This window comes from Chaetodon trifascialis, chromosome 5, assembly GCF_039877785.1.
Source record: "Chaetodon trifascialis isolate fChaTrf1 chromosome 5, fChaTrf1.hap1, whole genome shotgun sequence".
In the NCBI taxonomy this organism is placed as follows: domain Eukaryota; kingdom Metazoa; phylum Chordata; class Actinopteri; order Chaetodontiformes; family Chaetodontidae; genus Chaetodon; species Chaetodon trifascialis.
In genome coordinates this window covers 13,904,223-13,927,691 of record NC_092060.1, presented here as the reverse complement: position 1 = coordinate 13,927,691, position 23,469 = coordinate 13,904,223, and the positions used below count along the sequence as shown (strand labels likewise).

The window sequence follows — 23,469 nt, the reverse complement described above, 5'->3', positions numbered from 1 at the left end:
TTTTAATGTTTTTTTGATGGCAGTGAGCTCAGTTCAGTAGCATGGAGGCATCTGGCTGTGGCTTCACACTCAGTAGTTGTTAGAAGGATGAATTCATAGTTGGTTTTGGTCTGTTTGTGGGATATGTTGATAATAATAATACAAAAGATAAAATCTGCCAACCTTATCCTTTAATGCAAAAGCTGTGTTTTTTTTTTTTTGGTTTTTTTTTTGAGGAACAGAGCACTCAAATCAAGCACTTACAGAGATGCTCTCTTGGATTGTGATGCTCTCCCTCTAATCATTTTGTGGGATGAAAAATATACAAAACACTTTTATCAGCACCAAACTTCTCGGTCTCAAGCCGACTGAAAATGGATGTAATGTTCTATATTCATGAGAATCACAATGAGATACAGAAAGAATAGATATTTTATTTTGATTACTCCAGTCTGCGCGATTATAAATACATTCTATGGACATAAACATAGAAGTAACAGGGCATCTTTAGTAATCTGTACAATGACACTGAAATAACAGAGATGTATCATGATGTATTTGGGCTCAAAGACCATTGGTTTTGTTGATTTCAGTCCTAGTTTCTAGTGAAAAATGTGTTACAGCATATTGGTCTGATGCCACCAGAAAAGCTCCAGTACATGATGCTCCTGAAACATATGCCAGTGATTTGTTTATGCTCTGTGGGCACAAAAGAAAACTGTCAAGAGTGCGTTTTTCACATGGAAATAATAGATTATTGATGTTTTGACAAAATGCAGAATGATTTCCCTTTGGAGAAAAACAGGCTGTTTAAATTTCAGCTACAGGAGTTTTGGTTCAGTGACTGGTAGTGCGCAGCTTCCCAGTAAGTAATGTTAATTAGCTTCTTAGTCCACAGAGAAACTCAACAAAATCAGACCTTAAATGATTGGAATTGAGCGAGTGGTCCACGCTACGGCACTTGCGAAGTAGCAGAAACGAGAAAACGGGGCAGTTGTGTGTGTGTGTGACAGAGGTAGAGCTGCTCAGATTGCATTTTGTGCGAGGGAGGATAAAAAAAACTGCATGAAAGAGAAAGAAGACAGCAAATACGAATGAGACGCAGAGAGAGAAAGATGAGGGTGAGGGAGAGGGTGAGACGAAATATGGGTAACAACGTGCGCCGAGGTAGGAATAAAATTCTTGGTATCTGCGCACACACACACACACACACACACACACACACACACCCACGCACGCACGCGCACGCACACACACACACACACACACACACACACACACACACACACACACACACACACACACACACACACACACACACACACACACACACACACCTGCGGCTCTCTCCCAGCGGGTGGCACTGTGTAATTTGGCACATCCATTTTCTAGGCTGGGTTTGTCTTCAGCGCTGTCGAGGCAGTCGCAAACCCCCATCGGGCTATTCTAGCCAATCCTTGAATGATGTCACTTTGGAAACACACTCACTGAAGTGCAAACAAATCTCCACTCTGGAAAAGTGTCTGCCTCATAACTGTCCCATTTCTCTACTGGCCATTTCTTTATCCTTGTCGCAGGAAGTTTGGACTCATTCATCGGGCCTTCAGGTTTGAGTTTGACCCCGTTTTTCTGTCGCAGCACCACACCACTGCACTTTCCATGGTCTTCCCCTTTGGTCCGGCTCTTAATTATGAGGCTTTTTACAGGGCCATGTATCCCAAACTGTGTCCCCCAGGCCACCAGGTCTGCCCCTGCCAATGCTCAGCGACATCTGCTCTGCTTTAACGGCATATGGGAAAATTACATGGCGAAAAACAAGTTGCCCTCCCATGACATTTCTTCCCTTTGATAGTTCACTCTCAACTTCGCCACTCAATTTTAGCCCTGTGCCACTGTGTGTGTGTGTGTGTGTGTGTGTGTGTGTGTGTGTTGGAGCCAATGGAAACTGACCTCCCACCACTGCAGACGGATGAGACGAGGGGACAGTCTGCTTTGATTCATGTCCTGCCTTTAAGGGTTGCCTCACCCAATTACAACCAGACTCCAAGAAAGTTGGGACAATGTTTAAAACATAAATTAAACACAATGTGATAATTATTTTTGACATATACTCAGCTCAAAACATTACAAAGACATTACATTTATATTTTACCTCATCAGCTTCATTGTTTTTTTTATGTTTATTCTGAATTTGATGCAGCAACACGTTTCAATCTGGGAAAGTTGTGGAATGCTCCAAAAACACCTGTTTGGAACATTCCACAGGTAAACAGGTTGATTGGTAACAGGTGATAGTATCATGATTGGGTATGAAAGGGGCATCCTGGAAAGGCTCAGTCGTTCACAAGCTTCACCACTTTGTGAACACGTGATTGTATTACTAAATAAAAGCTCAAATATAGTTAGAGCCCCATTTATTTATCTCTTTATTCTGTATTATGCAGAGCAGTTAACACAGATTGCATTCTGTTTTTATTAGTGTTTTAAACAGGATCCCAGCTTTTTTGGAATCAGGATTGTACAAAATAAAACAAAAGACAGCCTTTGCTTATGATAAATCATGAATCAATAATGAATGGAGTGGTGGAGCAAATATTCTTTGTGGTGCCGACAGCATTGAAAATTATATCAACTGGCCACACAGCATTGACATTATTATCAGCTTTTCGGTTGATATGGCAAACTGTTGCTTATTTTTACATCCAGCTGATAGGAAGCATCTCTGTCTATCTGATGAATGCAAGTCAGACTTTCACTCATTTCATGCTAAATGCTTCACTGTGTTCTGCAGCTAGATGCTAATTTTGTCTGTCTTCTCAACACTGGGCTGTTGGCATGCAGTGGATTTGAGCTTTTTCTTGCTAAAAACAACTGCCTGCTGCATCTGGAGACAACGCTATGAGAGCGCTAAAAGGAAGCAAAAAGTTGCAGTCAGACTGCAGTCAGAAATCACAACAATGAGCTAGAAGAGGCGATAATGCTCAGTCGAGCTGAGGAGGACCGCAGAGTCAGGCGCTAACTACCTGCAGTTTCATCCATACCAGACACACAAGAAGTCATCTGGACAATTGTTAGTATAAAAACACTGATGAAAGCAGCTTTAAAGAACTCAACAGCAACTAGTCTCTTCTGACAGATCATCTCTGCCACTCTGAACGGTCCACAGACCTGGCTGTGAACAGCTTCTACTGGAACTATTTTGTACCAAAGAAACAGTCCATACAAACAGTGGAACTGTTACAGCGTGTTCTGTGGATCAACAACAACAGGCTGCTGTGAGCGCCACACACAAAAATTACACTCGCCTCCATTGTACGGGAGAGACTGCAGAAAAAGACGGATTTCTCAAAGCCTCGACAAACCCAAACTTTCTGCATGGTTAGATACCGCAATAAGCTAAGAAAATATGTTTTTAAGTAAATCGGGTGAATCAAATATTTAAGGACATATTCCAAGATTGTTTGCATTCACTCTGCAGTCAGGAGCATTTAAAAACAATTTTTTTCTCATCAAAATGCCATCAACCATAGCACGCTGTAATGTTTGTTCATTTTATGCCAGGAAACACAGTACCTCTGATATTATTGCTACTGAAACAAGTTTGACTATTTGTCTACTTCTAACACAAGCGCAGAGACGTTATTAAATGTTTCTGTATGTATGAGACAGCTCCAGGTAGGAACCAGCTGCCTGTTTGTTTCTTCGTGGCTGCGGCTCAGTTGAAGACGGTGGCTGATTAAGAGGTGAGTCTCATATAAGGCAGGATGAGCAAAAACAAGATGACTCATATAGATTAGTCTCCGAGCAATTTCCCTTGAATAACCCCTTCTCTCTTTCTGCTACTGGCAGGATCGGTGATGAGCTGACCAGTCTGTGCTTCTCGCTCTGCTGCGTCTCCAATCATTAAATACCAGGGGAAGTCGTAATGGAATACTTCATAAAAATGTTGAGGTCTGTGTGCATGAAGTGTCTGAGACTTCCAGCACTGATCTAGGATCACTGGTCAGGTTGCATTACTGCGCTTTGCTGTAACGCAGGAGACAATCAGCGTTACGCCAAGATACTTAATGAAAATTGTCAGTTTTACTCGCAGAATCAATAACTCCAGTTTTCTCCCCGAGAATAACATATAATAGGATGCGATGTGAGTACATCAAGGCAATCTTTTCACAATCTCCCATTGCTGCAGCACTACTTTGCATGAATTACAGTAAAATCTGGAGTTATGCACGCAGATAGGCCCCAAGCTGTTAGCCTGTTTTTCTCAAAGGTTTCAGTGAGAGAAAAGGAGAGAGGGAGGAGGAGGAGGAGGGGGAGAGAGGAAGAGGGAGGTAAAGAGGAAGTCCTGGGGGGAGACTTGCACTTGCTGCAAGAATATTTCTTTTTTAACTCATTCAAAATGGAAATAATAAAAAGTCATGAAAGGGGGGAAAAGAACTTTGATCAAGAGAGAAAAAAAGTTTTGTGAAACTTTATATTCTTCATTTTTTACAGTTTTAATTTTGGCACATGGCACAATCAGCATGTATGCATCTGGTATACATAAATAAATATTAAATATTTTATACATAAATATACATATAGAGCTCTTACAAAGACACCTAGAGTGGTCTTAGGATGTTTCAAACGACAACAACAATACATAGAAATTATTTGAGTTGGTGCTTTGTAGTCTGAACAGTGTTTTAATTGTTTTTAAGTGGGAGCGATATCTCCATAGAAGCCCTATACATATATGTATGTATGCCCATATTTATATATATATTCAAAGAAATACAAGTGTGCACTGATGTAGGTTTATTCAGTGCAAACAGGCCACTGTCTGCTTTTGAAGAGGAACTCTTACAAAGTCAATGGAATCATGTCAGTTAGTTCAGTTGAATCTTTAGCTATTTTTTTTCTCTTACACGTAAAATAATAGATTTATTTTGTAATCTTTAAGCAAAATTAGACATATATAACTTTGAAAATAACAAAAGTGCTATTTCGCAAAGACAGACACCCAGAGACGCAGCAGAAACACTACTGGTGGTGAACCAAAATCAACAACATGAGAAAGTACTCAGCCCCCACCCCCACCCAAAACCACATTATACGACCTACAAACAAAAAAACAGGTGCACGGACACACACACACACACACACACACACACACACACACACACACACACACACACACACACACACACACACACACACACACACACACACACACATGCACACACACACGCACACACACACACTCATTCACTCACCACTCTTGCTTTTGCAAGTTCCGACAGTGTGTCTCTTCCTTCATCTCAGCCTCTTCACCACGCTTTCACGCAAGGAACGAGAAATCATTTTCACATGCACACAAACACACAGGTGCTCTAAGCAGCATGTGTACGTGCACACTCTGTGGAGATAATATCAGATAGCTTAACAGATAAATTGGCTGTAAAAGATGCACTTTTTTCTTAACAAAACAATCACAGTAACATAGTATTTATCTCTGCCTTCTCATCTCCCGGCAAGAGCTGTCCCAGACAAATTATTTCTATACGAGATAAAAAAAACAAAACAAAACCATAACACCATTTGTGTGGCTGTTGTGTTGGTATGCAACCGAAAGAAAAAAAAATGAGTTGCCCCAAATAGGTTTAAAATCTCTACATCTGCATATCCTCTAGGTTCCCATCCTGGATTCAGTCTCTCATCTTTGAGTCTCATCGGCTTGTAACACACTCCACTTGGAATAGTCTCAGGGAATAGAAATAATGACAAAAAAGAACAAGCTTTGTAAGGCATTGAAAAGTAAAACAAAACAAAGAAGCAATTAAAAACATTTCGCGAATACTGACGTAGAGGCCATTGTTCGAGATGTGTCTCCCGCAGGAGGAAGGGATGGGAAATAAAAAGCACTTCTCTTTGTTTTTGTTATGAATTCCAGAAAAAAAGTGTTGATATCTCCTCAGTCTGCTTAAAAAGGCTTTTAAAATGATTATTTTAGAAAAAAACACTGCAGAAAGACCCCCTCCCCCGACCAGGAGAAGGGAAGCAGTTTGATTTTGGCAGCTCTGCACAACTTGACATCCATAGAGAGCTCTCAGCAACTCTCTCTCGTAGTAAAAGTCTAGTTAAATCTCTTCACGTTTTAATCCGACTCATGCCCTTCCCCTCCCCTCCCCCTTGCAGCCCCCCCCCCTTCCCTGTGATATTTATAAAACACAATCCTCTCCTCCGTTCGTTCATCCTCCTGCTCCTCCTCCGCCACCACCACCGCCACCGCTGCATCCTCCTCCCCCGCCTGCGCTGGCTGCGCCTGGCCTCCTTAAAGCTATACGCGGGTGGTTGAATGGGAGTGCGGCAGGCCGGTGGAGTTGAAGCCGGTCGTGAAAGTGTTGTAGGGGTGCAGGTTGGGCATGCCCACCAGGGAATTGGGGATCATGGTGATGGTGTTGGGGGTCATGAGGGGAATGTCGTCTGGAGAGCGCCGCAGAGTGAGCGTGTAGTCGGGCAGCGAGGCCAAGCGCAGAGCCCCCTCGTTGCTGTTCCCCGCCTCGCACTCATGGTGCGTCTGGTTCATCTGCAGCGACATGATCTCCTCCTCGGGCGCATGGTGGCCAATGTCGTTGGAGGTGGTCTGGCGCTGCGGGCTGGGCTGCCCGTGGCCAGAGTCCTGCCGCCGCTTGTCCTTGCGGTAGTAGAGGGCTGCGAAAGCCAGGACATTGAGGAACAGCAGCGAGGCTCCCACAGCGATAGTGACGCTGAGCTCCGTGGAGTAATCCCGCGGATTCTCCACCACCAGCGGCCCCGTCTCTTCGTCGTCGCTCCATGAGTCTTTGTCCTCACTGTTGTAGGCTGGGGACATGGGAGGCCGCTTGGTGTTGAATGGCCAGGAGGTTTTCCCGTTGGGCCTCTTGGTGGACAAGGTGTTCTGGGTGGTTTCTGGCGGGGGCACTTTGGTGGTGGTGGAGGTGTAGTGGAACATGTCGTGGAGGTTGTACAGGTGGGGTACTAGGTGCTTCCAGAAGGCCACTTTGGTGGCGCGGTAGTGGTCGCGCACACGTGGCTTCAGGCCGATATGCAGGTACAGCTGGTCCTGGGGGTTGTACTTGGACCAGGCGACCTCTTCGAAGCGGTTGGCCTTGGTGTGGATGAACTTGGTGTCTTGGGGAACCGGTTTGTTGGGATCGCTACAGACAGAGAAAAGACAGACGTGGTAGAGTGTTAAATGAGATTCTGACAGTATATTTAATTATTCATGCTCTCACATTCATGTGGGGAGAGGAAGCACATAAAAAGACCAAATAGAAAACATAATAGCATCAGTCACAGCTTATATTTTGGCGTGAAAGGAGTTCAGACACTACTGTAGAATTCATTCAGCTTGCTTGGTGGAGCCCACAAACCCACGGCAGCAACCAACAGACTTCAGTTAATAATTGATCCAGGTGTGTGTGTGTCTGTGCCTGTGTGTGTGTGCGGTGTTTATTATGCTTTCTGCAGCTGCATCAACTGAAACTGATTCCTACTATCAATTTATTTTCCCAATCCACATACATTTTTATTTGCAGCACGAGATCTCCACGCAGCTCGACCCCCCTTCCCCCTCCTCTTTTAGCCACCCCTCTGTGGGCATAATGTGCCTGTCTGTCTCACCCCCTCCCCCATCTCCTGTCTCCCAAGATGTTGTTCTTAATTCAGTTCTGATGCAGCCCACCCACAAAAACCAGGGCAGAGGCTTTTAAAGTAAACACATATGAATAAGTCAGCAGGCTTTAGGGCTCGCGTCAGGAGGCATCTTGTTGTTGATAATCCAACGCTGGTGGAGCCCCTCCGCTAATTGCTCTGGGAAGGCAGCACAGTGTGCGCTGGCATCCAGTGTACTGATGCAAAGTGGACCATATTAATCAAGACACTAAGAGGAAACTGCAGAGCGGCGTGTGTGTGTTTGCTTGGATATAAGGATTGTTTGTGTGTGTGCGAGACTGAACGCGAGAGACAAAAGGGATGTGTGAGAGTGTGTGAGACTGTGAAAAAGAGAGAAAGACATATATTTTCTGGGTGCAGTACCGCTTTTGAGCTACAGAGTTCACTGTTCCACTTTTCACTTTCTGACACGTTGCCTCAACGCTGGATGGCCGACCATTTCAATTACAGTGAAGCTATTGATTTATGGAATGAATTAACATAGCAATCTCCCACAATCACACAACTCCTTGTTGCCTTGTTGCTGTACGATGTCAGGAATGGGAGTTCTGCGGGTTCATGCTATTGCTTTTGGTAATGATGAAATGAAGTGAAAGGACCTGAAGAATAGTGCAGTGGCCTTGACAACGCAGTAATTGATGTTGGAGCACAGACGTTAAAACTGTGTTACTGCAAGGAGGCAAGACTCTGCGCAGCACTTCTCTGAATGTCACGAAATATCCCTTTGCGGGTCTGATTGCGATGTCAGTGGTGAGCAAAGTTCAAATTTAGGGATATGGCTGCCGCAGTGGTCTTTTTTTTTTTGGCGAGGGCTGAAAAACCTCCAAACACAGCCAAGAGAATTAAAAGCCATGCCAGAAGAATTCACCCTCCATCCTCTCTCCTGTTCGTTTCTCTGCTGTCAATTTTTCTTTTTCAGGTCAGTGCTTCTGGGAGAGGTGAGAGAGAGAGAGAGAGAGAGAGAGAGAGAGAGAGAGAGAGAGAGAGAGAGAGAGAGAGGGGGAGAGAGAGAGAGAGAGAGAGAGAGAGAGAGAGAGAGAGAGGGAGAGAGAGAGAGAGAGAGAGAAAGAGAGAGGGGTGAAGCAAATTAAGATGGCTCGAGCTGAATCCCTGGACCTGGGCCGGTGTCAGCAGAGCAGCCCGTAAATAACCTCTTTTATTAGGCCCGTAATGATCCCCAATGAATATTGACAGCCAGACTATGATGACTTTGTAGCTGAATATCAGTAATTAAGTTTCAAAGGAGTGGGTGGTGGAGGTAAGGTCATATTGATCTCCCCGTGCGCAACATGCCAGAGAACAGGATGTCAATGGGGCAGCCTGAGACGTGGTTGTCTGCAGCCTGCGTGCTTCATGAATTCTCACAGCAGTCTTGTGCGTGCCGTCACGCACACATGCAAGCAAATTTTCCTCCCGCTCTCTTTCTCACACATACACAGCGCACGCACGCACATGACAACAGTGATGGAGCTCGAAGCAATCTCGGTTAATGGGAATTCCGGGCATTTCCATAACACTGCAAATGCTCTCTTTTCAGGAGGGTCAATTTGCTGAATTGTGAAGGCAAAAATATTGAAAGGGTACTTGGGTAAATCTCACAAAACAATCAGTGTGTGCAGGGAGCAGGGGAGCAGCGGCGTAGAGGAGTTAGAAAAGCTCTTTGGTGGCTGGATGGCTGGCTGGTTCAGTGCAAGTGAAGATGAATAATTTAGGGAACACAAAGAAATCAATGTGGCATCTTTAGTTAATTTGATTTGCCGCATTAGAGAACAACTGGCTGCCTTATCTAATTACGCACACATATGCTTGGGTAATTGTTGCAAAGTCAATAGTAAACAGGCTACGTTCCTTTGAACAATTTCTACCACTGCTGCTCAACTTTGGGCCGCACGCCGGCTTTGAAGTCCTGCCCTGAGCTGCAGAGTCAGAGGGAGTGATTTGAGCTCGGTGTGTGCTGCTCAATGCGGTGAGGGCTACTGGAGCACCCTGCTCTATGTGTACTGGGGCACATGAGCACTGTGTGATGCAACAAAGTCAGATCCACTTTAGAATGTTTTCTGAATGCTGGGCTGCTGCGTTTTGCATCTGAACGATGGTAAAACAGTGCTGTAATTGTAAAGTTTTCTGCAGGTGGTTCACCTCCTAACAGCTGCCAGAGTGAATCACACATGCTTTTCAGTTGAATATCTCTCACATGTTTCCCGCTTGCATGCATATGAGCACAAAATAACATGAAAAACTTCATGTATAATTCAGGGGCAAAACAATGGCAAAGCTGACACACACAAAAAATAGGAGCTTCACACGATATTATTGTGTTCAGCCATTATAGGTGATAAATAAATAAATAAAGTTTGAAGTTCTAACTGTACTGTGCAGAGTGTCTTCATCTCCATGAGTGTGAACAAAGAAATGTTGTTTTTCTCTGTGTCATTAGTTTGTATGTGAAACAAATGACCATGAAGTCAGCTGAAGCTAGTCACAGCTGAACACTCAGAGATGCAGACGGAACAACGTAGAATTAAATAGGCTGGAAAGAGAAAGCTGATGATAAAACATCAGCAGTCTGCTGATCTTGATGGGCTGAAGACTTTCAGAAGTCACCTCACAGTCAGGAATTTTCATTAGAGATTAAAAAAAAAAACGCTTTCAGAACATTATCTTAACCTGTCAAAAAACTTCTGGCAAGCTGAAATTAAGGGGTGTGGATGGGCTGTATTTCTTTGCCTGTTCATTTGATGTGCCTGAATAGCCTCAAATTAAACCTGACACTCCAGCCTCTCAGTCCTCATATCATTTCACATTCAAATATTATAACAGTCCGGTGATAAAAACGCCCAACAGCCCGCCGTTGTCCAAACACTTCGAGAGCTCGCTGTATGTGCTCAGCTCTATAGCAAACGCCTTGTTGTGACTTGTATGAACAGCCCTGGCATAGTGTGATGTTTGTGGTCCTGCTGGGCTCTCAGAGCTCCCCTGCATTAGCTGATAGCCTGCGTCCTGTCAGACCTCCCTCTTAATCCGGATGGTCATTGGAGCTGTGGCTGGACTCCCAGGCAAAGCAGAGGGATTATTACACCCATAAAAGCAGGAGTTTTAACGGCCTTTCAGAGTCCCTCTGATGTGTTCATATGGTGGTGGTACTATAAACCATCACCCTCACACCCCCCCATCATGACCCGCCGACCCCATCTAACCTTGGTCTGCCATGCGTGTGTTTAAGTACTCTCATGTGTTTGTAACTGTGATTGACTGGGAGTCTGTGTGTGTGTGTGTGTGTGTGCCCCATCTCCTGTCTGTCAGCTTGCGTATCTGTGTGTCCGAGTGTGTGTTGATGCATCATGCCGCGATGACCTCTGGGGCCACACAAGTGCAACACTTGAACACAAGAAATGTCACATTTCACAAAGCAGTACATGATTGGTCGCGTTGATGATGGGCTTCTTCAGGCTGATGAAAAACAAAGGCTTCGGTAAGTGTGATCCTGCTCTTCTGAAAGATGCTGCACCACCTGGATGACAGACTCCCAGCTCCACCTATACATGTGGCAGAACAGGGGCTTGAGCTCATTACCTATTCCAAGCCCTATCTGCAAGCACTGATGTAAAAGGTAGATAAGGGGAAGAATGAATATCATTTTCTTTCTTTTTTTCATTTCCCATGTACCTCCTTCCCCTTTTCATCCTGATGTAATTTGAAGCGCTTGAATGATCATAGACCTAGCCATCACCAAATCTGAAAAGACACGTTTAGGTGCCCTAAGGCAGAAGACAAGAATCTATTTTCACTACACTCAAGGTCTCTGAATCCTGAGCTGAGTATAGCTTCTCAATATAAAACAAGGGAGACGCATTAATTCAGTGGCACTGATGCTCATTTTGTTAAGCTGCTAAAATATGCAAACTTGAAGCCTGTTTTTTTTCCCCAGTTATTGTCGTTGCTGTTGTGTAACAAATTCATCCCCTGCAGTTGTTTATCTACTTACCAGGTAACACAAAATAAGCAGCTAATTGTAATTTTTAACTCCAACAGAAGCTTCTCAACACCTTCTCCCTGCATTCCATGTAAATTTTTTATAAACGCACTCGATCTAATTCTGTTTGTAGTCTTTGTCTTGGTGTGATGTGTGTGTGTGTGTGTGTGTGTGTGTGTGTGTCGGGGGGGGGGGGGGGGGGGGGGGGGGGGCGTCTGCACTGAGCAGCCAAATTATCAGGCTGTGCTCTTTTACCCTTCACGTGGACTCACGCTGGGGCAGAGGGCTGAGTGATGCGTGGTTCATATCTAATGGCAGCCTTCAGTTCAGCAGGCTAAGTGATGCAGGGCGAGGCGCTGTGACTTTGGGGCGTGCAGAAGTGTTGGAGGACACAGCTCGAACCACTCCTTATTATGGATGCTATTGATTGGTCTGATTGGATGAGTGGCAGGAAGCAAAACACCTCCCCCGGCACCTCCCCCGCATTCCCTTTCTCTCCCTTTTAACCAATTAACAGCTTTCGACTATTTCTTACTATTTAACATATTTAGCATTCATCCACATTTTAATCCAACAACCACTTACTTATGCTTGTACACATGCAGATCTACTTCCTTTTCTCCTCCTCCCCTGCTGTCCCCCTCTCATTACATTCAGCACACAGCATGGACACCGATCAATTGCATCCAGGCTCCTTAACAAGCCACACCACTTCCTTACCTTCTCTAATGCAAATCAGGATATTGGCTACAAATCTCCTATCAAGTGAGTGCCTATTTAATGGAGTAGGTAGGCTGCTGTGTGGGGCTGTCCTGTTCCACAATGCCGAGCATTCGCAGACTCCTGGTGCAGGTTGAGTTGGCCCTAACGAAGGAAAGCGAAGGGAATGGCGGATAATCCGGGAAAGGACAAGGAGGGGGGTAAGGGATGAGTGATGTAACCACTAGACAGCTGGGGTAAAAAAAAAAGGCTGAAGCAGTGCGTGAATGAGGTCAGACGGGAGAATGAGTCGACGTACATGTGCTGTTAAACCTACAGAGGAGAGCCGTTCGATTGACAAGCGGGAGGAAGACCAAAAAAATCAACACGCGGGGCTGTAAATCACAGTGCTGGCTGTTAAACTGCGCTATAGACACACTGTAGTTACTTCTATCTACATTTGTTTGGTTGGCGGCCGTTGTCACTGAAGACAAAGCAATCAATACTGCATATTTTAGCTCATGTTGTGAATGTAAAACGCGAGCAGACTTTCTCTTTTTTTGTATAGAATAATGAGAGAGAGGGATGGATGAGCAGCGGAGGAGAATGAGGAAAGAAATTCAACACATGACAGTGCGCTGCTCTTTAACTATCTTGCAAGGCCCCGCACAGCATGCGGCACAGCTCGCACAGAGAACAGGGGAAATGAGCACCAGCAAGCAGGGGAAAAAAAGCACAAAAAACAAGAACTGGTAAGATGGACCAACGTATTTATAGCACTAATGATATATAATGATTGATCTTTTCTGGGCTTTTCATCATGCTGTCTTTTCTGAAGTGTTCTGCCAGGGTTTTCTGTGCATAGCTGCGTTGCTGTGCTTGCAGTTATGTTTGAGAAGGTGTGGAAGTCGCAGTTATGTGGACTTGTGGCAAAAGTTTCGGGGAAGCTGTTCAGTTGTTGTGGCAATAAAGCGCGGGACAATTTTGCCTGTCGATAGTAAAACAAATGTTGCAGCCAGAAAAAATAACTCTGAGCTGAGTAAATCCCCGGCTTCTGAAACATCCCTAACTCTCAGGAAAGAACAGACTCGTAGCGTAAACACACACTCTCGAAATCGCACTCGCACACATGCGCACACACACACACACTAAGAAGATTTGACAGCGTGCACTCTCTGTATGCTTTTATGCTTCACTGACACTGATGGAGGGGGGGAAAAAGCGCATGGGCAGGGATTTGGCCTGTAAAGATGACACATGAGAGCCAGGGACAGGAAGAGCTTTGGGGGGAATGCTGCTATGATACACACTGTTGACATGCAGCCCAAGTGTCTCAACATCGTGTCACACATGTTTCTACAGCCGATTTAGAGAGGGGGCAGGAAATGCAATCTGGGTCAGCTCATTACGAACATCTGGAAGGGGAGCGAGAGCTGCTTTACAGATACGGGGAAGATGGCTGCTGGACGGGCCACGAAAACAAAGGGAATTCAACTGTGCCTTAATTAAAAGGATGTCCTCTAGAGCCAGATTGGGTTGGGAGGTGTCGGAGGAGAGATCTATATCCCCTAGTGCTGTTTAAATGAGAATGAACTTGAGAATCTATGGGAAATATCTCACGCTCAGTCCCCCTCCCCCGCAAATCGAGGAGTTCATGGTAGAGTCCTTTACTTGGGCTGGGGTAAAATTGCCCTTTGGAGCAGCACACTGAGTTTTCTATTATGCTGGCATCTAATCCCAGGCTTTTTACCATCTGAGTGCCTAATTGTGGTCTGCATGTAATCCCTCAGTCTGGAGTCAGGCCAAGACGACACAGCATAAGGTGGATACATCCCGTGACACGGCGAGCGCAAATCTACAACAGTTTACTCTCCCATTGCTCTGTTCCTGGTCTCAATCAATCAGTGACGCGGAAATCTACAAAACTGACATGGGGTCAGTAGTTAAAGTGCAATTTGTTGTTCGGAATTCTGCTGCATCCCAGGGTGAAGGCCGGGTTAGGGTGAAGGCCAGCTTACTGCCCGTGGCGCTGTGTTGAATCTGAGCGGTTGTAGGTAAGATGGGCTGGCTGTCATCATCGATCAGAGTTAATTTCACTGACATCAAAAGATCCAAGTCAAGAATGACAGACGCAGCGTGCATTCTTAGCTTCAGGCCCCCAACTTTTCTCATGAAAATGGAAATAGCCCTCTTGTCTCATAACAGCAGATAATACTCTTGAAAGGACAAGTAAGAGAAGCCCAATGTATCTACAAATTGCAGCTATGTACGTATGTGTTGACACAAGATGGCTGCCAGGCAGAGGAGACAGCTGTTTAGCTTGAGCATCACTGATGGACCTCAGTACTTTCCTCGAGCAGCCGCTGTGGCCGACATCAGTCCATCTGCACTAGTCTGCCATTTGCAGCTCAAGGATCTAGCAGAGCCGGTGGCCTCGGGGCTCAGCCTATCAGCCAGATGACTGGATGTAAATGCCACCTGATTGGGCAGCCGATGATATACAGACAGATAAAAAACAGAACAAGATTTCAGACTCCACCTGTTCAGGAAGGGATCAATACCTCTGGTAACAGGGACTGTCAAATTAAATTTCAGTTGTTGGAAATGATTAGTAGTAGTCATACAAAATAGCCAGGCTTAGTGATGGGTGGGTGGGTGGGGGGGGGATTGAGCATTGTGGGGAGCGGGAGTCACCCAGGGCACGAGTGATCGACTCGGTCCACGCTGAGGGAATCGATACCGCTGAGGGCAAGAGTTTGATGTGTCTCCCTGATAAGTCTCTGTGTCTTTTGGGCCTCAGAATATTAGAGCATAGATAGTATTTCCAGCCAAACACACACACACACACACACACACACACACACACACACACACACACACACACACAGACTCACACACACAGACTCACACACACACACACACACACACACACACACACACACACACACACACACACACACACACACACACACACACACACACACACACACACATACGCAGAAGCATACAGAAAGGCAGGCAGCCATGAACACATACTCAACCCAAACAGTCAGCCAAGCACAAAAAGCACAGCACACATTCTGGAGGAACATTTAATCTTCCTCAGATTCAATATGTCTCAGGTTTTCAGACTGGGACCCAGGAAGTTGAGGCAAAAAAAAAAAAAAAAAAACACCTCTGAAAAAATGTCTTTGTTGAAAAATGCATTTCTGTCCTATACTATCTATTGTAGAGCTTCCTTTGTCCTGCAGCACAGGAGTCCCTTTAATAAGACTCAGATAGGAGTTCTGTCTGTGCCTTTCTATTAATAAAAAAAAAGTTCACTGCTTTTAATTATTTAGTACTGCTGTGGAACTCATTTAAGAGACAAATGAGTAATATATGTGAATAGGTTGTGTTGCTACTATAATTAATGATGAGAATAAACAAATACACGTCTGATCTGAACTGAGATTAGCGATGGACACGGAGCACTGGTGTTAAATTGGTACTGACTGGTTCCTGATTGGTTCAAATCAAAATACTGCTCTCAGCATTTTAACATTCAACAATTTCAGTTCGCTTACTAATGAATTAACTTTGTTCCAACTTGTAGCCATCTGCTAATGATGATGGCTGTGTTTACATTCTGAGGACTGTACGGCAGACAGACTAAAATGCTCTGAAATGTGGGCTCAAAGAGACAGAAAACACAGCAAACGCTTTGTGCGTAATGGCCGCTGTTTGTAACAGGGGTAACATCAGCGACCCAGTGGGATGAAATGCCACATCACATATTCCACCAAAGCGGCTGCTGCTCCGCCATCACTGCAGCCGGTCCACTCCCACTGGCTCGAGTTAGCATTCAATGCCAATGCAACGACTCCACCTAAAGTCAAGGTGTCAGGTCCTATCAGGTGAGACAACTACACAATTATTGACACTGCCAGTTTAACAATACCTTTGAAGACGAATGTTAACCTTAGCAGCCAGGTAGACAACCAGCCATCCATCTACATCTCAGACACTAATCCCACACAATCATTTTCTCTTGCTTCCTTAACAGCAGACCAGAAAAAAATGAGATTTAGAAAAAAATCTAAATAAAAGCAGAAATAAAGGGCAGCGGTGCACCACACATTTTAATGGCATCAAAATTAAGGAGAAGTATCAATAAGAGCAACAATGAGTATCAATACTGATAAATAGCAGCAGTATCAATACCCGTACAGATAAAATCCTAAAAAGATCCAATTGCCTTAACAATCTCATTTTACTCACCCAGTCTTGGCAAAGTTGGTCCAGTAGGTCATGACCACAGCACTGAGCATGACGTCGTTCTTCGAGAAGTTGCAAGGGAAAAGGTCAGTAGGACCGATCATAGGAATTCCAAAAACATAGGGCACCTCGTCCCCGTGGGCGGCGTCTGACCAGGCTGGCTTCATCAGGCTCTGGCAGTGGTGGTAGAAGGCGTAGAAGTAGGTCGGCGAACCGTAGCGAGCGTGGAGATCGGCCGTCACCACCGACGGCTCCACCCACTGGTGGTCGGTGAACAGAGCCACCAGCGTCTTGCGCCTGGTTTCTGGATTGTCTCTGTCTGCCCAGTCTGTGTACATGAACTTAATGGTCTCCCTCAGCGTGTCTTTGCCCTCCGGGTAGCCGTACAGACTGTCCACAAAGTCTGACACAGAGAAGTCAAAGTCATTTCCAGATACACCGTCCTCTGAATCCACCACGTTCTCCACAAACCGCAGCCCCTCGCCCTGGTTGACCCCCAGCATGATGTCGTAGTTGAGAAACTCGCCCTGCTCCATCAGGATTTCGGGGTCGTCGGGGATGACATCACCATCAATTACAGGTCCAAAGGCCACGTGGTACCTTGCTGGTTGTATGTCCTGCTCCACCAGCTCTCTGGAGCTCTTCTTCCTCAGACAGTCCACCATGTCTAGAGTGTCCAGGACATTACAGCCCACCTTCTCGGCCAGGAGACGCGTATACTTGACAGGCTGGTAGTTCACGGCCCAGCTGGAGAGGGCTGACCCGCTCTGGATGATGGCTCTGTGGAAAAGACCTGCACAAGGACACGGGAAGAAGAGACAGGATGGTGTTTAGTTTGTCACTATTACGGAGGATAATTCAGTTATGTGCTATATTACATGATAGTTTTTAATTTTGTTGCTGCCATGATCAAAAGAGGGCTGTCAGCTACACAGCTGATAAGAATAACAAAGGCCAGACAGAACAAGTCCTTGTTGCCACACGGAACAATAATGGAATCATGGCAGCGATAATGAATGTGCAGATGGCCTGGTCTCACAGACAGCTCGCAGACAGAGGAGGGAATCAGCACTCTGTCTGTCATCTTCTCTCCTTCCATCCATCTCTACACGCTCTCTCGGTAATCATCTATGTATGTGTATCAGGAGCAGGGGCTGCCAATATAGCTCTATAGGCTTTGTTGCAAATAGAGGGTGCATCAAACCCGGCAAAACCACACTTTGTCATACCAAAAATTCCTCTCCTTGTATGAAATGCAGAAAGAGTCTTGAATATATGAACCCAGTGCACATGCCCTTCCCCTGTAAATGCACTTTTCAAGGTAGCTTAAATTGGATGAACCTCAAACACTGCAATTATAGACACAGATGCTCTTTTTTGCAGTCATTACACACACAAACACAGACACACAGCACCTCTGCTTCAGTCACGCCATGCGTGAGTTAAAAGTAATATTTTTTAACCTGAAAGATTACTAAATTCCACCGGAGTTGGTGGGCGGATTGCTATAAATAAAACCAGACTCCTACTCCCTACATTCGCAGAAGGAACGGAGCTGCACACATTCACCAAGCAATACAATGCAACACGGTGGCACACAATGGAAGACGACCAAGCTGATGAGACCTCCGTGGTCTGCTGCTTGTAATACACAAAAACAGAGAATAACAGTCAATAGAGCATCTATTATGTGATTGTACATAGGAGTTTGTGCGTGGGTGGGCTTTAAAGAGGGTGGAGGTGGCTCAGAAAGGGAGGCGAACAAATCTACAGTCTCATGGGGTGCCCTCACAAATTAAATTACATTTTAGTTGCAGTGCGGTATGAAGGGAATCTTAAACGACTTTTCACCACAAGGAACAGAACCAAAATAACAAACATCATTTCCTCGGAAATAATTGAATCTCGTCCCCTTTGAAAAATTTCTCCTTACAGACAGTAGAGTTGAGGTGACATGACATCCTCTCCATCTCGGGTCGGCCTTTCTCACATCATCGCCAGTGCCTCACAGTCTCCGTCTTGACAGCACCACTCATCTGTCCTCCTGATACGGTTTTCAAAATCACAAGTGCTATTTTACAAATCTCAGAGAAAATCAGAGGCGAAGCTCCCAACACTTGACCATGCTCCTTTATTGCTCGTGGCATGTCCACTGCCAGAGTCAAGGAACACCACTGAAGTCATGATACTGAAAGCAACAGCAGACGAAACACTCCCGAAATGGCATGCATATATATATATATATATATATATATACATATATATATATATATATATATATATATATATATATATATATATATATATATATATATATATATATATATATATATATATATATATATATATATATATATATACATATATATATACATACATATATACATACATATATATATATATATATATATATATATATATATATATATATATATATATATATATATATATATGTATATGTATATATATATGTATATATATATATATATGTATATCTATATATATGTATATCTATATATATATATATATATTAAAATGTCATTAGACGATTCCACACTTAAGCCACAAAGACTAGCAGAGAAATACACGGGCACGCAGACTCAGTTTGTGATATTTCAGCGTCAGTGTGGGTGGCTGTGTTGAAGCCTTTGTGTTTATGAGGTAAACAGCAGACTTAAGTGCCAGATATATCACTTTGGTAGTCTTAATCAGAGGCGGCGGGGGGCTTATTTCTTCTTGGCGAAGATGAAGTGTTTATTTACAGAGCTATTTACATTTATTTGTTTGCAAGTAGTAAGTAGAATTAATGTGTCTGGGTGAGTGAACTGTGAAATGTTTCTGTGGTGAGTGTGTTTACCAGCATAAGGCACAATTTGTGATTTTGGGTGTGAATGCGGCTGTTCAACACACACCTGAATATGAGGATTTTGATTTAACCTCAGTGACAGAAAGGTTTGTTTTTCCCTTTCTGCATCATGTGTCTCATTCTGCGTGGATGGGACCATCAGCTCTCTGTGGCCCGGCCCTGCCGCTGCCCTCTGAGCTGTCCTGTGGATGTGCATCTCTGCAGGACGGTGGCCTGTTCCGTGTCCCAGGGAGCGGAAGCAGATGTCGAGGGTTTCGCCCACTTGAAAGCATTAGAAGGGCGGCCGCAAGATGAAAGATGGCCGCTTGGAGGTGGGGGTGTGGGGAGTGGTGGGGGCTGGGGCTTAATCCTGCCATTCCTCCCTTCTTCTCCTCTCCTCTCCTCTCCTCCCCTCCCTCCCCTTCCCCTCCCCTCACTCTTTAGTGGTATTGCCTCTCTTCACATCTCAGCTCAGATTGCGCTGTGCAAACAGAGCCAGTCATGGTGCATGGAGTCTGTCCTGAATCCCAATGCTGCCAGCCATGCCACAGCCACTTTCTAAATGTCTTTGATCACAAGTTGCTGTAGGAAAGCGCTTGCCGGCAGAGCAGCTCCTCTGATTGCCGAGGCGATTTGACAGACATACGTATATCAAATCCGTTTGCTGTAATTGAGGAGAGCGGCTTGAAAGCAACGAGGTTTAGTCCCCTGTCTGTCCAACCACCCAAACCCTCAGATGGACAACTGCTGGGAGGCTGCAGCCAGGTCGACACTACAAGATTTATCTCCCGCTTTGGTTGATGAAAGGGAGGAAGAGTGACTGAGGGTTTACTATTGTTTGTGGAGAAACATATAAATCCAGCGCACACGGGCTGTCACTGGACCGATAAATATGTATTAGAGCAGTGTGTGATGAGCCCCGCTGTGGTAGGAAGCTCACTGGGGAAGGTCAGAGAGAGGAGAGAAGAGCACAGGCTCTATTGCCCACTGAGGGAATCCACTAATTATCCACAGTGGGAGGTGTACGTGTGTGTTTGAGTGCACATGTGTGTGCACTCACGTGTGTTTGTGCTGACTTTGATTGATAAGACGCGGAGATGATGAATGGGCCGACAGACGACAGGCATCAGCATGATGGGGGTTAACCATTTGTGACACTGTTTTGTCTGCGGCATCTACTCTGACATCTACGTAGTGAATGACTCCTCAACATCCCAACGAATTAAACAGAGAGAGCATGATGCAACGCCAGCAGCACGTGTGTCACATTCATATCTAGCATGTTTTACTTTCTGAAAGCAACAGATAGCCCTGAAATTATCTGCCCGTGTTTGACATGCGAGAACCCGACACCCAAACTGTGAGCAGATCCATCAAACCATAGCGTTGTTGGCAGATTGAGGTCACGCTGAATTATGACTGGAGCTCCGAGGTAATCACTCATTGGGTCCCTGCTAAAATGCTGTCGCGTCGCCCCGCAGCCGCCTCTGCGCTGCGGTTTGCCGACCTCGACCGCGCTGCCCCCTCACTAGACACCCGTTAAATGGGCATGTGGTTCAGGCCCTCGATTGGTGGAGTGGCTTGTCGAGATAATTCACCGCTGATAGAAAAAAAGAAAAAAAGAATGACCTTGGGGATATGATGACCACCACGTAGGTCCGAGAGCAGAATACACACACACACACACACACACACACACACACACACACACACACACACACACACACACACACACACACACACACACACTGAAACACAGCCACAGGCTCAAACAAACACATGCAACTTAGGCCATGTTTTGACAACAGCAATATGGATAAAATGCTGATATTAACGAGCCAATGCTGCATCACTGGAGACAGAGTAACATGACGTGGCTGTGCCTTGGATCACTGCTGATGTATTACGTGGCAACTATGGGCATGTGTGAGTGTTCAGTCCGTGTTAATGGACAAGGATGTTCTGTTGGTGATGATGCCAGTAAGCGCCATAAATGACTGTACTTTGTAATCTGGAACATCTGGCAAAAATCACTGAAGCACCAGCAGTGATTTTATCAGTCTGGCCCTGAGATAAATGTGACCGTTAAGTACATCCTGCAAAACCACTACAACCTTAACAATGTCATCCAAATAAAAAAATAAATAAATAAAAAAAACTCAGCAAAGACAACACCGGCGTTGAAGCGGCGTCTGTCAGATGACCTTGAAAGTTTGGATTGGCCGAGTCTCTTTTTACAGGTCAGCGATTCATTTTCTTAACATTATTCCACATGATGTTAAAAGCTAATGGGGTGAAAATATGTAAAGCAGCAAAATCTTATCAGAATTCTTCTCATACACATAAAAGCCATCGCAAGAGAGGAATAACGTGGCCATGGGGACATGTCTTTTTCTCTTTTTTCCCCTCTTCCATAACTCCTACTAGATCTTTTACTTGCTTTTTTCCTCGCCCTCAATCTTCCCTCGGCCCTGTTTTTCTGTCTCTCTCTATCGCACTCTCCCTGTCTCTTTTTCGGAGGGACCATGCTGAGTCCCTCCCTGCTGATTATTAGACATAAGCCTGCGTTCAGCGGAGCCTGAATCCTCTGAGCCATCATACCTCCGCCATCTCTCCACTGTAAGCAAATCTCCACAGACCCGAGGACTATGCAGAGCCCCCTCTGTTGCAAACGTTTCTCTGTCTACAGTCAAACTAGGCTAGCACTCAGTTGGACACACTCAATAAATGTTGCTCTGCCTCTCTTGCTGCATTTCGCTCAGGCTCTTCTTGTTCTTTCTCTGTCTCCTTTCGGGAATCCACACTGTTATTGTTTTTCTCAAAGATAAAGACGGAGATGAAGTGGTTTAATCCCACCTGAAATATTTAAAGCAAGCTGGGAGATGAATACTTAGAAAATTTGCCTAATTGCACATCCTTGGCCACTTCAGAACACAGGGTTAAAACTGCGGTCTCCATGGCTACAGCCTACAGTACCACAGGCTGCATCCACTTAAACACAAGTGCCTCTGGTCTGATCATGCATTAGTCCATGGATCATTTCACATTTGTCCGGCAGCCCTGAAACAACACCTACATTGTTTTTCCTGTTGCATTAACATTTCCGCCCAACATCAAACTCGTCAACTCCAAAACGAACGATGCTGACGGACTCAGGAGGGCAAGGCGAGGCTCTGTGAGAGCTTGAATAGACTTCCTGGATTCCCTCAGGCTTCAGGGAGATACTGTAAGTTAAAGCGCAGAAGCATCCATGCAGTGTGTGCGTGTGTGAGAATTAATCCAAGGAAGGCTGTTATTTGTAGTGCTTGTTTGCTTAAACATTAAAAATGAAACATGACATAAAACAGCCCAAATGGGACTTGCTACTTATGATTCATTGCATGCATGATTTGTTTCCCTGCTCTTTTTATATGGCTGCAACCATGCTTGTTACCTGGCTTCACATGTTTCCTCTAAACCAGATTTACTCTGGAATGATTTCATAACAGATGATCCAACAGGACAGCTGCCAGAGAAAATGCATCTTCTCTCCCAGAAAAAGGCCTGTTTTGTTTTGCATGGATCAGAAAACAAAAGTGAGCAGTTGCCTAATTCCTATAAACTTAAATCTGCCTTACTTCCCAGGAGGTGTTGTAGCAATATTCAAGTGAAGAGCAGTGGGCTTTGAAAACAGAAGGACTGCCCTGCTCCTGTTTCATCATGTTCATATAGAGGCAATGTCTGAGGGGCCAGTGTTTTCATCTATCAGTGTGAGACAAGCTTCATGCCAGCCCTATATAATGTTGTTTGAAGCTGTTGGTCTTCTGCTCCAGCCTCTGTAGAGACTGCCTGCTTGCCTGCAGGCTGTGGCTTAGGCCAGATAAAGAGTTTGATCCATGAGGGTGGATGGAGGAAAGAGGGAGGGAATGGGAAAGCAGAACAGAGGAGAGACAGAAAAGAAGGAAAACAGACAAAAAAAGGGAGGGGATAGGAGAGGAAAGGAAGGAAGAGGAAAGATGAAGGTGTGAGTGGAGGATAGGAT

General features: G+C 45.0%; 1 protein-coding gene across 2 annotated transcripts in view; it reads right to left on the bottom strand.

Moving 5' to 3' along the window:
* Window positions 1-4,439: 4,439 nt before the first annotated feature.
* Window positions 4,440-23,469, bottom strand: part of nlgn3a (neuroligin 3a) — a 118,501-nt gene continuing 99,471 nt past the window's right edge. For both annotated transcript variants that reach the window (XM_070962005.1, XM_070962007.1), the window contains 2 exons: window positions 16,607-17,396; window positions 4,440-7,157 (listed from right to left, as the gene is read on the bottom strand). In XM_070962005.1, coding sequence (XP_070818106.1) covers window positions 6,299-7,157; window positions 16,607-17,396 — 1,649 coding nt within the window. In that variant the 3' untranslated portion in view covers window positions 4,440-6,298. The remainder of the gene's footprint in view (window positions 7,158-16,606; window positions 17,397-23,469) is intronic.